This window comes from Saprolegnia diclina, assembly GCF_000281045.1.
Source record: "Saprolegnia diclina VS20 unplaced genomic scaffold supercont1.51, whole genome shotgun sequence".
In the NCBI taxonomy this organism is placed as follows: domain Eukaryota; phylum Oomycota; class Saprolegniomycetes; order Saprolegniales; family Saprolegniaceae; genus Saprolegnia; species Saprolegnia diclina.
Window position 1 is genome coordinate 246,614 of NW_008246118.1, and position 12,644 is coordinate 259,257.

The window sequence follows — 12,644 nt, forward strand, 5'->3', positions numbered from 1 at the left end:
GGGCCAGCTTGGACCGAAGGCGGTGGTGTGTTTTTAGATGGCCCAAGGCTCCCAAAGACGTGGCTACCGTGCGCATCACCGCGATGCACGGTGGGCGGAGCCGACTCCCGAATGCACCCAACTCCCATGACCATAGCGAGCTTCTTCTTTGACCATTCGACCAAATTCATTCGACGCCGCCATGAATGAATACGTAACCATGCGCAGTGGCGCGCGTCGGAGCAATCACATGTAATGGTCGGCCGATGCCGCTGTATTGCCTTCTTCAAGTACGGTCTCGGCCGCGTTTGTGCCAGATGGCGGACGAGCAACGTCAAGCGCCGTGGACCGCACGTCCACGCCCAGACCCCCATAGCCACCGTACTTTTCTCCATGGCATGTTGACTCCTAGCTAGCAATCGATGCAGATGATGCCGACAGTTCACGCGCCGTGGAGCGTATGGATGGCCACGTCCTCGAGCGTGGCGCTGCCCACGTCATCCCACCCTGGGCAGAGGTTCGCTACTTGCTTAAGCGAATTCCACGTCAGCAGCGCCATCCCGATCACACTGGCGCCGCTGTGCCCGCGTATTTGCAGCCGGCGAGAGCGCACCAGCCTATGCCGCGAGAGTCCACGGCCACGCCTTGCCCGAGGTAAAGGGCGGCCCGACGCACGCACGCATGGACGCGCCAAGCACCGCATGGGCTGTCTCCAGGCCACCAATCAGGAACAGCGGCGCGTGCCAGCTGGTCTGAAGCAAGGTCGTCCCAAGCCTCAGTCATTTGAGCATTGGTCGTCGAAGAAGAAGACGAAGACGCTCATGGCCGGCTTCAAACCCAACGTCTTCCTCCACGTGCCGATCGTGATCGCGTACTTTGCGCTCATCGGCGTCGTCGTGCACCTCCTCGACAGCGCGTACCTCCCGCTGCTCATTGCGTCCGTCCTCGGCGTCGCGGTCGCGATCCATGTGACCAAGGGCTTCTTCCGCGTCTTCGGCGGCTGGCTCTCGGCCAACTACCTCCGCCACCTCGGCGACCCGCTCCGCAAGCCAATTGCTATGAAGAAGTTCTGCGACCAAGGCTGGTTCCTCGTGCTCCACACGGTGCTGACGCTCGCGGAGCTCGTTGTAATGGCCGACGAGACGTGGTGGCAGGACACGAGCAGCTGTACGTATACTCAATGTCGCTTCGTGTGCTCATGATTGTCGATTAGGCTGGGACTACACGTCGGTGACCGGCGCCTTCCCCGCCTACAGCAGCGCCGTGCACACACTCTACGTGTTCCAGCTGGTACGACTACGATCTGAGAGACTTTGCTTGACGCTCACGATGCGAATGACATTAGGGCATGTACATTTACGTGGGATTTTCGTGTGAATTCCTCGAGGAGAAGCGCAAGGACCACCTCGTCATGATGGGCCACCACGTCGTGACGATCTCGCTCATCATCTGGAGCTACGCGGTCGGGTACCTCCCGATCGGCGTCATCGTCATGTTCTTGCACGACATCTCCGACATCCCGCTCGACTTTCTCAAGATGGTCAACTACCTCAAGCTCGAGAATCGCGAGGGCTGGTTCATCACCGAGTTTATGTTCGCGTTCACGCTCATCCAGTGGGTGTACTTCCGCGTCTACCTCTTCCCGACCAAGCTCATGTACTCGACGCTCTACGAGATGCGCGCGTCGTGCATGGACCCGATCGCCGCGCTCGACTTTTCCATCTTGTTTCCGTCGCCCGGCCCGACGCACTGGCTGTGGTTCAACACGCTTATTGCAGCCCTGTACACGCTCCACATCTGGTGGACGTTCCTCCTCATGCGCCTTCTCTACGGTGTGCTCACGGTCGGCCCCAACAGCGCCAGCAAGGATGAGTACGAAGGCCACTCGTCTGACTCGGATGCGCCCAAGACCAAGCACGACTAGATCATGCCGTTAACCCTGTAAATTTGCATTTTGAAGTGTCAGCTTCAATCACACAGAGAGCAACGCTCCGCACGATGCCGGGAGAAGAGGTCTTCTCAACTCAGTCCTCAGCTGAATGATCGAGCTAGTGTCATGAAGTTGATGACCTATCCACTTGCCTCTATAGCTGCCCGATGCAAGCGAGCGATCTGGCAGCTTCGTCCAGATCTAAAAGCGCATCAAATGCCAGAAGCGCAGAGGTTCCTAGAGTCAGTCGAAAGCGAAGTTGTTGCCACCCACGTCGGTCCAAGCCCCATCATCAGCTCCGTGACCCTGCGGTCCAGTTGAGAAACCGGACTGGACGAACACCTTCTGTGGTGTCTGATTGGTCGGATTCAATTCCTCTAAATGAGTACATTTGGAGCTTCCTCGCACCCATGTCGCACCCCGGAAAGAGGAATTTAGCGCGGCTACCATGCGACGCCCGGGTCCCTTGCGATGATGCGCACTGTGCGATGATTTGATAGTGATGCGAATAGACGACGCAGATAGAACAGGCCATCCGCAGAGCCGGGTCGATTGACAGGGCGCCCTGTACTCATTTAAGGAAACCTAGTTGAAGGCGTGGGCACATGACGCCAGATCCCAACTCGCCAGCATGCAGCCTCGCCTCATCCTCGTCCTCGCCGCGATTCTTGTCGGCGTCAATGGCCGCTCACAGTACGTCGCGCGCCTCCCCAACGGCGAGAACATCCCGGGCGTCAGTGCCATCGGCCACGTCAACCCGAGTGGTGGCGGCGCGCGCAACGCCTTTGGCAGCGACTTTGGCGCGAATGGGCTGACGTGGAACCCTGCGCTGTGCCAGCTCGACTCGGACGGCGATGGTGCGACCAACGGCGAAGAGCTCGGCGATCCGTGCTGCACATGGAAGGCTGGCGCGGCGCTCACGTCGACGGCTGCCCCGACGCACCCCGGCCTCAAGAATACGTTCACGACGGCGCAGCTGGCCTCGCTCAAGTGCGCTTTGTCCAATAACAGCACGACGTCTCCGTCGGCGGGCGGCAGCAAATCGGACTCGAATACCGCGGCTCCGTCCGTGACGTACCCGACGCCCAAGTCCACGTCGGGCGCCGTCTCGTACACCGTCGCCGCCACAACCCTCGTCGGGGCTGTCGTCGTCGCCCTCTATTAACTTGAAAAATGAACAATTTTGTCGGTATTGAACCCAAGTCAGAGCGTGCTAGCGTAATACGACTGGTGTGGAGAGTCGCAGGATACCCGTTCGTTGCGAACGGGCTGTCCCTATGTGCTCTGGGCACGTACGACAGCCTCGGTGGTTCCCGCTCAGACGTCGCGACTCAGACAGTGCTTCGCAAGGTGGCTCGAGCACCGTCACACCTCACCCAGCGCCAGGCCAAAGATGCGTCAAGAGGAATCCAGGCGAGCATAACACATGCGGTGACGCCATGGCCTGGCCAGTTCGCACGAAAACAATTTTTCAAAATTCCCGAGACGACCTGGGAACTCCATTTTGAGCGCCTTGCTGCTACATCGCTACTGTGTCCCGGTGAGTAGCCAAGACGCGGCTTTTTATTCCGTAGTGATGTGCGGGGAGCGGTGGTACGCTGACGTCTGAGTGCGCGTACCGGTACAGGCGCTAACGTTGGCTGCAGGAATGTGTGATCGGGTCCAACGAAGTCATCTCGCAACTCAGATGGCAAAAAAGGAGCGGCATCGGCTCCATGCGACCTGATTTCTGAGTCTATGGCGCAGCCAACCAAGTACTGAACGACGCCATGCTAGAAACTGGAACCGAGGCTGGTAACACAGAAGCAACTTCTTCAACCAGTGACCTCGTGCGCCTCGACAGCGGTCATGCACTAGCACTCAGTTCTCCGAGACTATATAGAGGTCGGGAACAGGGATACGGCAACCAAGCTTTCTTCAGAGGCGGGTGCAGTCTCGAGCCGGCGCGATGTACCCACGCCTACAGTACGTGCTTCGAATGGCACCAGCTTGCACTCGCACAGAACGCGCCAGATTCGGGGCGAGAACTTGACCACAACAGCAAGAGCATCTATGCGACAAATGTCACTGGATCGTTCGTTTTGATGGGACCCCACGTCATACGAGTCGCACGCGTATACAAATAACAAGTTATATAGAATGAAGCGACCCACGTGGGCCCCATTCAAAACAGATGTTGTAAAGCGTTCGTCGTGATGGCCATCCCGCTCTTGCCTCATTCTGCAATTTGCCAAACGCCTCTCACACCATGAAGTCGGTTCTCTCGCTCGCTGCGCTCTGCCTCCTCGTGCCGTCGGCGTCCGGCTACGGCAAGTTTGTTGCCCTCCTCCCTAACGGCAACAAGGTCGCTGGCACGGCCGCGGTCGGCCACGTCGACCCCAGTGGCGGCGGCGCGCGCAACGCCTTTGGCAAGGACTTTGCCGCTAATGGCCTAGCGTGGAACACGGCGCTGTGCAAGCTCGACTCGGATGGCGACGGCGCGACCAACGGTGAAGAGCTCGGCGATCCGTGCTGCACGTGGACGGCCGGCGCGGCCCTCACGTCGACGGCTGCCCCGACGTCGCCGGGCACGAAGGACACGTTCACGACGGCGCAGCTGGCGGCACTCAAGTGCGCTTCGGCGCCCGGTGGCAACTCGACGGCCAAGCCTGGCAACTCGACGACGACAATTGTGACGACCAAGCCGTCGTCGACGACCGCGTCGTCCACGGCCACGACGGCTCCGTCGGCGACGACGACCAAACCCGCGGCCAGCAGCGCAGCGATCACGTCCGTGTCGTTGACGCTCGCGGTTGCCGCGGTGTGGACCGCTGCCCAGTAAAGAGGGCCGAGAGCACGCTGTAAATTGAATGTAATTTGTTTCTTTTCATCGTGCTTGGTCAGTGTGCATCTGAGCTAGAAAGGAAGTGATCGGCGCACCAACCTGTGCATCTGTGCGGTCGGCATCCCACTCTCCTGCTAAGGAGAATGCCTGTGCATTCGTCGTCTGCCACGCCTTCTTCACGTCCAACGCCTTGAGACTGGAGCGATCCAGGTCCAGCAGGCGGAGGTGCGGGACTGTTGGTTGCGTGGTGGGGCACTAAGTGTAGCTCACCTCAACGCCACTCGGCCGGGACACGGCGATGTATGCTTGCACTTGATCTTCCGGGAGACGTCCGTTGATGTGGCTCTGTATGGCCTTTGGCTGGAGTCAGTAGACGCAGCTTAGCTGGATCACTCGCCGGTGTGTAAGGCTATGTCTCTCTCGAGTGGTTCACGTTTTGGTTATGAGAGGAGAGGTGAGCGCAGAACGGTGGATAGACCTATATGCACTGCAGTCGTATAAGATGACGGCGCGGGACGATCCAGTGCTACGCTCGACGCGACCAAGCGCCGGGCAGCCCAAGGCGGAATCGGGCATAGAGATCTTTGAGACCACTGCACTGAGACCGGTAGCGAGACGACAAGGACGGAGCATCGACGAAGCCCACGATGTGGCAGCAGGTGGCGGCATTATCCTCATGGTCACACAACTCGCTCATCCCAAGTCGTTCGTCATGGCCGCGTCGAAGCGCAAGGTGCACGCGTACGATGTGCGTGCGCAGTGCGACTGGCAGGGACATTCGTTCAAGCCTCGCTCCTATCGCCGCGATTCCTCGGGCTCGTGGGACCTCCTCGTGGGACCTCCTGGATCGAGACATTTGTGAAGAAGATCAATAAGCTCATGACCAAAGCAAGCCAGTACGCCCGACTACCAGTAGGTGCGCCCTAATAGCAGCAGCTACGCACTCGCACCACTTGCGCCTCGGAGCTATGTTGCTTGGGCTCCATCCTAGCCGCCAAGGTGTCTCAAGTCGCTCATGCTCCAAAAGAGGCTTATGTCTACCTACAGACTTGAGTCGGAACCCTTGGGCTCCACGCAGCAGAGCCACCCGACGTGCGACTAGCATACTCTGGGAGCGCATTTGCTGTCACCCTTGCAACCGCAGTACGCATGAGCATTTGACGCATGACGGATGGTACAAATGCGTATAGGTTTATTAGTCTTCCTTGCTCGCTTCCGAGTCGGACGACGTGCCTTCGTACTCGTCCTTGGCGGTATCGTGGACGCTGTGGGTCGTGACCTTGACCAAGAGACGCACGAGGAGAAAGCCCCACCAAACGTGCAGAATGTACAGCGTAATGAGGAGCGCGTTGAAGCCAAACCACATGGGCACGCCGGGGAAGCTCAAGATGCTGAGGTCGTGCGCGTCTTTGGGCGACATGCACGCCTCCCGGTTCTCCCAGAAGGCCGAGTTGATGAGCTTCACAGGGAAGAGGTAGATGCGCACGTAGAACCAGACGCTGAGCACGATGGCGAAGAGACCCTCGGTGATAAAGAGCCCCGACGCGCCTTCGAGCTTCATGTAGTTGGCCATCTTGAGCAGGTCGAGCGGGATGTCCGAAGCATCGTGGACGATGAGGATCAAGACGCCGACGGGAAGGTACCCCTGCGCGTAGCTCCACGAGACGAGCGCGATCGTGACGACGTGGTGCGTCATCATGACGAGGTAGTCTTTGCGGATTTCTTCGAGGAATTTACAAGAAAAGGCCGTGTAAATCCAAATGGCCTACGTACAAACGGTCAAAATTCCGCATTCGCAAGGCGCGAGCAAGCACGTACGAGTTGCGTGATGTATAAGAACTTGGTTAAGTACTTTTGCGTCGGGAAGTCGCACGTCACGCTCTCCGGGTTCCACACTAGAGGCCATGCATGAGCTCCCTGCCATCATCATCAGCAAAATCATCGGGACGTACTCGAGCGCGTGTCCTGCCACCACGTCTCGTCCATGATGACGACGATCTCGAGCACGGTCATGGAGGCGTGGATCGCGAGCTGCCACGACTGGTCCGTGAACTTCTTCATCGTCGTCTTCTTCTTGAGCGGGTCGCCGAGGTGCTGCAGGAATGTGCTGGAGATCCAGGCTCCGCTTGCGCGGAACGTCGCCTTGACGACGAAGATGGCCACGGCGACGACGAGGATCATGGCGCACAGCGTCATGAGGAGGTCGGTCTCGAGGATGTAGTAGAGCGAGATGCACTCGGCGAGCAGCGCGGCCATGAGGAGGCCATCGAGCACCGGATGCGGCTTGGCGATCGAGTTGCCCCGCTTGCCCATCGCGTTGAAAAATCGAAAATGAGGTCGGCTGGGGCTGCTGCCGTTTTTTAAATTTTCGCATTTTGCATACAAATCTTTAGTGAGCTTCAAACACGCGCATTGTAGAGGCCCATCACGCGCGATGATTGGCTGCAATATTGGATACGGGCCGGTAATTGGTCAGCTAATCTTTAGGGAGATTGCCATGGATGGAAGAAGATTGCCAGCTGGTCGATCGCCGCCTGTCAGAGTACACAATATGTCGGTGCACCTTCACACAGCTAAATTAGCTGCCAGCGAACCGCTAGCGCGGAACCGCTGTGGTTGAGCTTGCGCCGAGCAGAGGCGAGGGATTATGTCACGCCGCTAGCGTAAACGATCACGCCAGATGCTTGTTGCATCAACATCAAGAACTTTTATGCGTGTGGACAGGTCCTGTGGACATGTTCGTCATCACGTCGCATGGTGCGACGAGTAGCCCGCCATCCAAGAGTTCAAGAGAAAGAGCGCGTAGAAGAGCGCGGCTTCCTGCTCTAAACCAGTCACTTGGCGCATTCTGACACTCGATGCTCCACGGAGCCTGCGCCAGTCCCACACGTCGGCACGATCGCGTACACAGACGTGCGCGCGCAAGGAAATGACAGGATCCCAGATCTTGGTCGGATCACGTGATCCGCGAGAAAGATGTTTACGCTTATGACGTTAAAGCCACTCGCTGAGACGCGGCTTGCTGCTGGAAATCGTCGATCCGTCGTCGTCATGGTACGAGTCGAAGCGAAAGTCGTCCATCTCCGTATAGACCAGACGTTGGACGTCGCGGTCGCGCTGCATTCGCACCGGCACGAGCACGACGGCGGTGATGAGCATGCTCCACGCCATCGCAAGAAGCGCGAGGAGCGCATTGGCGCCGAGCTGCTGCCACGTCGTCCGATCTTGCGCGCCGAGAAGCGCGCTACGCTGCGTGTCCGGAACGACGACGCTGGTCGCGAGTAGGCCAAAGACACCAGCGCCCAAGTGCAGAGCAACGGCGCTGCTGTACTCGCTCGGCACCCGGAGGCGTTGGACAGCCACCGCGGCTTTGGCAACGGCCAAGTAGACGCAAGCGCCAAGAACGCCCAGTAGCAGCGCAACGTACGGAGGAACCAAGCCTGTCGCGCCCGAGCCAGCGACAAACCCCGCCATCGCGCACACAGAGACGTCGATGGCTGGCAACGCCATGACGATCGCGACGAGCCCAACGAGCGAGCCACCTGCCGAGGCCAAGATGGTATCGACTGCGATGCCCACAAGCGTTGGCAGCCAGTTATCGCTGCGAAGAAAGAGCGTCGCGTGGCCGAGGGCGAGGCCCGGCCACCCGATCCCCGTGATGCCCGACGCGAGGACCGAGAAGGGGTCCGTAGCGTGCACATGGGCTGTCTGGAGCGTGTCGGGCAAAACAAGCATCGCGGTCAAAACAATGCTGCCAATAGGAATATGCACCGCAGCTAGCCCGCCCATGTCGATCGCGCCAAGACCGCTCCCGTCGGGGGTGAACCAGCCATGGTCCGCCCACGCGGCGAGCAAAATCGCAGGATACACGACGCCCCCCGCCGCCAATATCAAAACGAGCAGCAATTGAGACGGCAGCTGCAGGTGTAGTGTTCCGTGCAGCACCGAGATGAGGACGAGGCCTGTTGCAACGTGGAACATCAAGGCGTCGGCGGCCAGAGGATCGAGCACCGCCGAGAGCAGCTGCAACACGAGGACGAGGACGGCCACGCCCATGCAAATGACTGTTGCGGGTTCAATCCTTGATGCTGTCTCGAGACCCGCGGTGTAGAGCGTACTGCGGCGCTCGAAGCTACTGGCGGCGGCGGCCATGGACGCCATGGCATGACCGATGGGCAACAGAAAGACGAGGAAGAGGCTCATATGAAGGGCGACCGTCCGCAGACTGGCGTCGTCAGCGGATGACGTGGCGCGAGCGTGGACGATGGAGGTCCACACAGCTGCCAGGTCGGGCGCGTCGATCACGATGGTCTCCATGCCACCGAGTTGTGCCAGCAAAGAAGATCGCGGACGGCTTTGTTGTTCTTTGTACGTCATTGTACATTGTACGTGTCCATACTATACCTAAGTAAACTCGTACAACTGTACGTACTTTATAGTGTACTATATTCGGCAGACGCCATGCTGAAGAGCCACCGTGGCAACACCTGTAGGCAGCGGTGTGTGCGAGACCCGACGCCAAGAACCGCACTGCGCAGAGCGTGCAATCCATACGTGCTGGCGAAGAGAAGGTTGTAGTAGAGTAGGCGCGGCAAAAGGAATGATCGCGATCATGCTGTGAGTGTGGTGGTATACCTGGCATATGCCGAATCTAAGCATCCCAACCATAAACCAACAGGATCACCATGTCGGGGAAGCGGAAGGACCGGACGCAGAAGCGGCGCCGAGACGACGACGACGACGATGAGACCGTCGAAGTCGGCGCCGCTCTCTCAGCGTACCAGCAGCGCAAGCAGCAGCAACAAGGCCACGGGTCTGGCGACGAAGGCGATGAGCTCGACGAAGACCAGCGCGAGCGCCGAGCGTTCGAGGAGCGCATGCGGCTCAAGGACGAAGATCGCACGCGCAAGCGGTCCGGCCAGAAGGAAGAGTCGCTCGACCAGGCCGAGCTGCGCGAGCTCGCGACGCGCGGGTCCGTGGCGGACAAGGTGCGCGACGCTGCGATTGAAGCCCGGCGTGCGGCGAGCCGGCGCGAGTTCCTCCGCATGCGCACGGAGAAGATGTCCAAGCTTGTCGACTACGCGGTCAAGGACGACGCGCTCATGTTTGGCGACGACGTATCCAAGAAGGAGCTCGAGAAGCGGACGCTCCAGGAGACGATCCTCTCGATCGAGCGGGCCAAGGCGCGGGGCGACACGATTGACGCGTACCAGATTCCAGACGCGAGCGACCAGTACGACGCTGACGGCAACCGCGTCAAAAAGACGGTCGAGGACTTTTCGATTGTCGAGCGCGATGACGAAGGCCCGGTCAAGACGGAGCAAGAGATCTGGGAAGAGACGCAGCTCAAGAACGCGCGGAAGGACGCGCTGTACGGCGCGCAGGACCGGAAGGCCGAAGTCGAGTATGAGCTTGAGATGGACGACCAGATTGAGTTTATCTCGCAGCAGATGATGGCCGGCCACAACGTCAGCACCGAGGACATCAAAGACGCGCGGAAGCGGGCCGAGGAGAACCAGCACCTGAGCATGCTCGAGTCGCGCAAGCAGCTGCCGATCTACGCGTACCGCGAAGTGCTTCTCGAAGCCGTGCGTGACCACCAAGTCATCATCATGGTCGGCGAGACCGGGTCGGGCAAGACTACCCAGGTGCCGCAGTACCTCCACGAAGTCGGCTACTCGGAGATGGGCAAGATCGGGTGCACGCAGCCGCGCCGAGTCGCCGCCATGAGCGTCGCCGCCCGCGTCGCCCACGAAATGAACGTCAAGCTCGGCAATGAAGTCGGCTACTCGATCCGTTTCGAGGACTGCACGTCCGAGAAGACCAAGGTCAAGTACATGACCGACGGTATGCTCCTCCGCGAGTTCCTCACCGAGCCGGACCTCAAGAGCTACAGCTGCCTCATCATCGACGAGGCGCACGAGCGCACGCTAAGCACCGACATCCTCTTTGGCCTGATCAAGGACATTTCGCGCTACCGCGAAGACCTCAAGATCATCATTGCGTCGGCGACGCTCGACGCGGAAAAGTTCTCGGTCTACTTTGACAACGCACCGATCGTCAAGATCCCGGGTCGTATGTTCCCGGTCGACATTCTCTATACGCGCGCGCCGGAAGCCGACTACCTCGACGCTGCGATCGTGACGGTGCTGCAGATCCACATTACGCAGCCGCCAGGTGACATTCTCGTCTTCTTGACGGGCCAAGAAGAGATCGAGACGGCCGAAGAGCTCCTACTGTTTCGAACGCGCGGGCTCGGGTCTCGGATTCGCGAACTCCTGATTCGGCCCATTTACGCCACGCTGCCGTCCGAGCGGCAGGCCCAAGTGTTTGAGACGACGCCACCCAACACGCGCAAGGTCGTCATTGGTACCAACATTGCCGAGACGTCGCTGACGATTCCGGGCATTTGCTATGTGATTGACGCCGGCTTTTGCAAGCAGACCAACTACAACCCGCAGACGGGCATGGAGTCGCTCCTCGTGACACCCATCTCGCAGGCCATGGCCAACCAACGCGCCGGTCGCGCCGGCCGCACACAGCCCGGCAAGTGCTTTCGCCTCTACACGGCGTGGTCGTACCAGCACGAGCTCGACGAAACGACGATTCCTGAGATTCAGCGCACCAACCTCGGGACGGTCGTGCTCTTGATGAAGTCGCTCGGGATCAACGACTTGCTGCACTTTGACTTCATGGACCCGCCGCCGGAAAAGTCGCTCATTCGAGCACTCGAACAGCTCTACGCGCTCGGCGCGCTCAACGACCGCGGCGAGCTCACCAAGCTCGGGCGCCGCATGGCCGAGTTCCCGCTCGACCCCATGATGTCCAAGGCGCTCCTGGCCTCGGAGAAGTACGGCGTCTCGGAGGAGGTCATGACCGTCTGCGCGATGCTGAGTGTCAACAACACGATCTTCTATCGCCCGAAGGACAAGGCCGTCCACGCCGACAACGCGCGCCTCAACTTTGCGCGTGGCGGCGGCGGTGACCACATCTGCCTCCTCAACGTCTACAACCAGTGGGTCGAGACCAACTACTCGACGCAGTGGACGTACGAGAACTTTGTTGTTATGCGCGCGCTCAAGACGGCGCGCGACATCCGCGAGCAGCTCGCCGGGCTCTGCGACCGCGTCGAGATCGAAAAGACGTCCAACCCGCACAACACCGAGGCGGTGCGGAAGGCGCTCTGCGCGGGCTTCTTCTACAACACGGCCAAGCTCGACAACTCGGGCGCGTACAAGACGGTCAAGCAGAAGCACTCGGTGCACATCCACCCGTCGTCGTGCCTCGTCAAGCTCGAGGAGATGCCGCGCTGGGTCGTCTTCCACGAGCTCGCGTTCACGTCCAAGGAGTACATGCGCCAGGTCGCGCCCATCAAGGCCGAGTGGCTCACCGAGATCGCACCGCACTACTACAAGACCAAGGACGTCGAAGACTCGTCGACCAAGAAGATGCCCAAGCTCACGGGTCGAGCCTAAGATATCCACAAAACGTAATTCAAAGTCAGTGGACTACGTACTAAAGTTACTACTAGCATCCCGCGTCGATCCGTGAATAGACACTTTACGGTGAGTGAGGCGGGGTAGGGTACCACGGAAATGCTTATTTTAATATCATATGCATTATATGCAATACAATACATCTTTAAAATCGTTTCATTGCGTGATTTATCTCTATTTTGACCAATCATGTACGACGTTCGACACCTGCCCAGCTCGGTGTCGGCGCCGGACGATGCCAGGATCGGTGAAATTGCGTCGGAAGAAAAGTCGCTCAAACTTTGCTGAGCGATAGAACACACTTTGGAGGGCCCGGAATGCTACTTCCCGTCGGCGTTCGAGGCCTACAACAGTAGCAATTGAGGCCCACATTTTTCAAAGTGGCAGACGCCACATGTAGCCACAAATAACCACA

At 59.2% G+C, this 12,644-nt stretch overlaps 6 protein-coding genes across 6 annotated transcripts; 4 read left to right on the plus strand and 2 right to left on the minus strand.

The window, feature by feature from the left end:
* Nucleotides 1-770: 770 nt before the first annotated feature.
* SDRG_12659 (hypothetical protein) lies at nt 771-1,969 on the plus strand. Its single transcript, XM_008618737.1, has 3 exons — nt 771-1,146; nt 1,193-1,269; nt 1,325-1,969. Exons 1-3 carry the CDS (start codon nt 801-803, stop codon nt 1,901-1,903), a joined length of 1,002 nt encoding a protein of 333 aa, XP_008616959.1. The 5' UTR covers nt 771-800; the 3' UTR covers nt 1,904-1,969.
* A 527-nt stretch (nt 1,970-2,496) lies between these two features.
* Nucleotides 2,497-3,111, plus strand: SDRG_12660 (hypothetical protein). The gene has a single exon (XM_008618738.1). It carries the CDS (start codon nt 2,541-2,543, stop codon nt 3,072-3,074), a length of 534 nt encoding a protein of 177 aa, XP_008616960.1. The 5' UTR covers nt 2,497-2,540; the 3' UTR covers nt 3,075-3,111.
* A 1,026-nt stretch (nt 3,112-4,137) lies between these two features.
* Nucleotides 4,138-4,786, plus strand: SDRG_12661 (hypothetical protein). Its single transcript, XM_008618739.1, has one exon. It carries the CDS (start codon nt 4,158-4,160, stop codon nt 4,728-4,730), a length of 573 nt encoding a protein of 190 aa, XP_008616961.1. The 5' UTR covers nt 4,138-4,157; the 3' UTR covers nt 4,731-4,786.
* A 1,117-nt stretch (nt 4,787-5,903) lies between these two features.
* SDRG_12662 (hypothetical protein) lies at nt 5,904-7,046 on the minus strand (the record flags this gene model as incomplete). The annotated part of the gene is made up of 3 exons (XM_008618740.1): nt 5,904-6,498; nt 6,552-6,628; nt 6,686-7,046. The coding sequence occupies 3 exons, from the start codon at nt 7,044-7,046 to the stop codon at nt 5,929-5,931; spliced, it is 1,008 nt and encodes a 335-aa protein (XP_008616962.1). The 3' UTR covers nt 5,904-5,928.
* A 610-nt stretch (nt 7,047-7,656) lies between these two features.
* SDRG_12663 (hypothetical protein) lies at nt 7,657-9,081 on the minus strand. The gene has a single exon (XM_008618741.1). It carries the CDS (start codon nt 9,048-9,050, stop codon nt 7,728-7,730), a length of 1,323 nt encoding a protein of 440 aa, XP_008616963.1. The 5' UTR covers nt 9,051-9,081; the 3' UTR covers nt 7,657-7,727.
* A 305-nt stretch (nt 9,082-9,386) lies between these two features.
* SDRG_12664 (adenosinetriphosphatase) lies at nt 9,387-12,283 on the plus strand. The gene has a single exon (XM_008618742.1). The coding sequence runs from the start codon at nt 9,419-9,421 to the stop codon at nt 12,206-12,208; it is 2,790 nt and encodes a 929-aa protein (XP_008616964.1). The 5' UTR covers nt 9,387-9,418; the 3' UTR covers nt 12,209-12,283.
* The last annotated feature ends 361 nt before the right edge of the window (nt 12,284-12,644 follow it).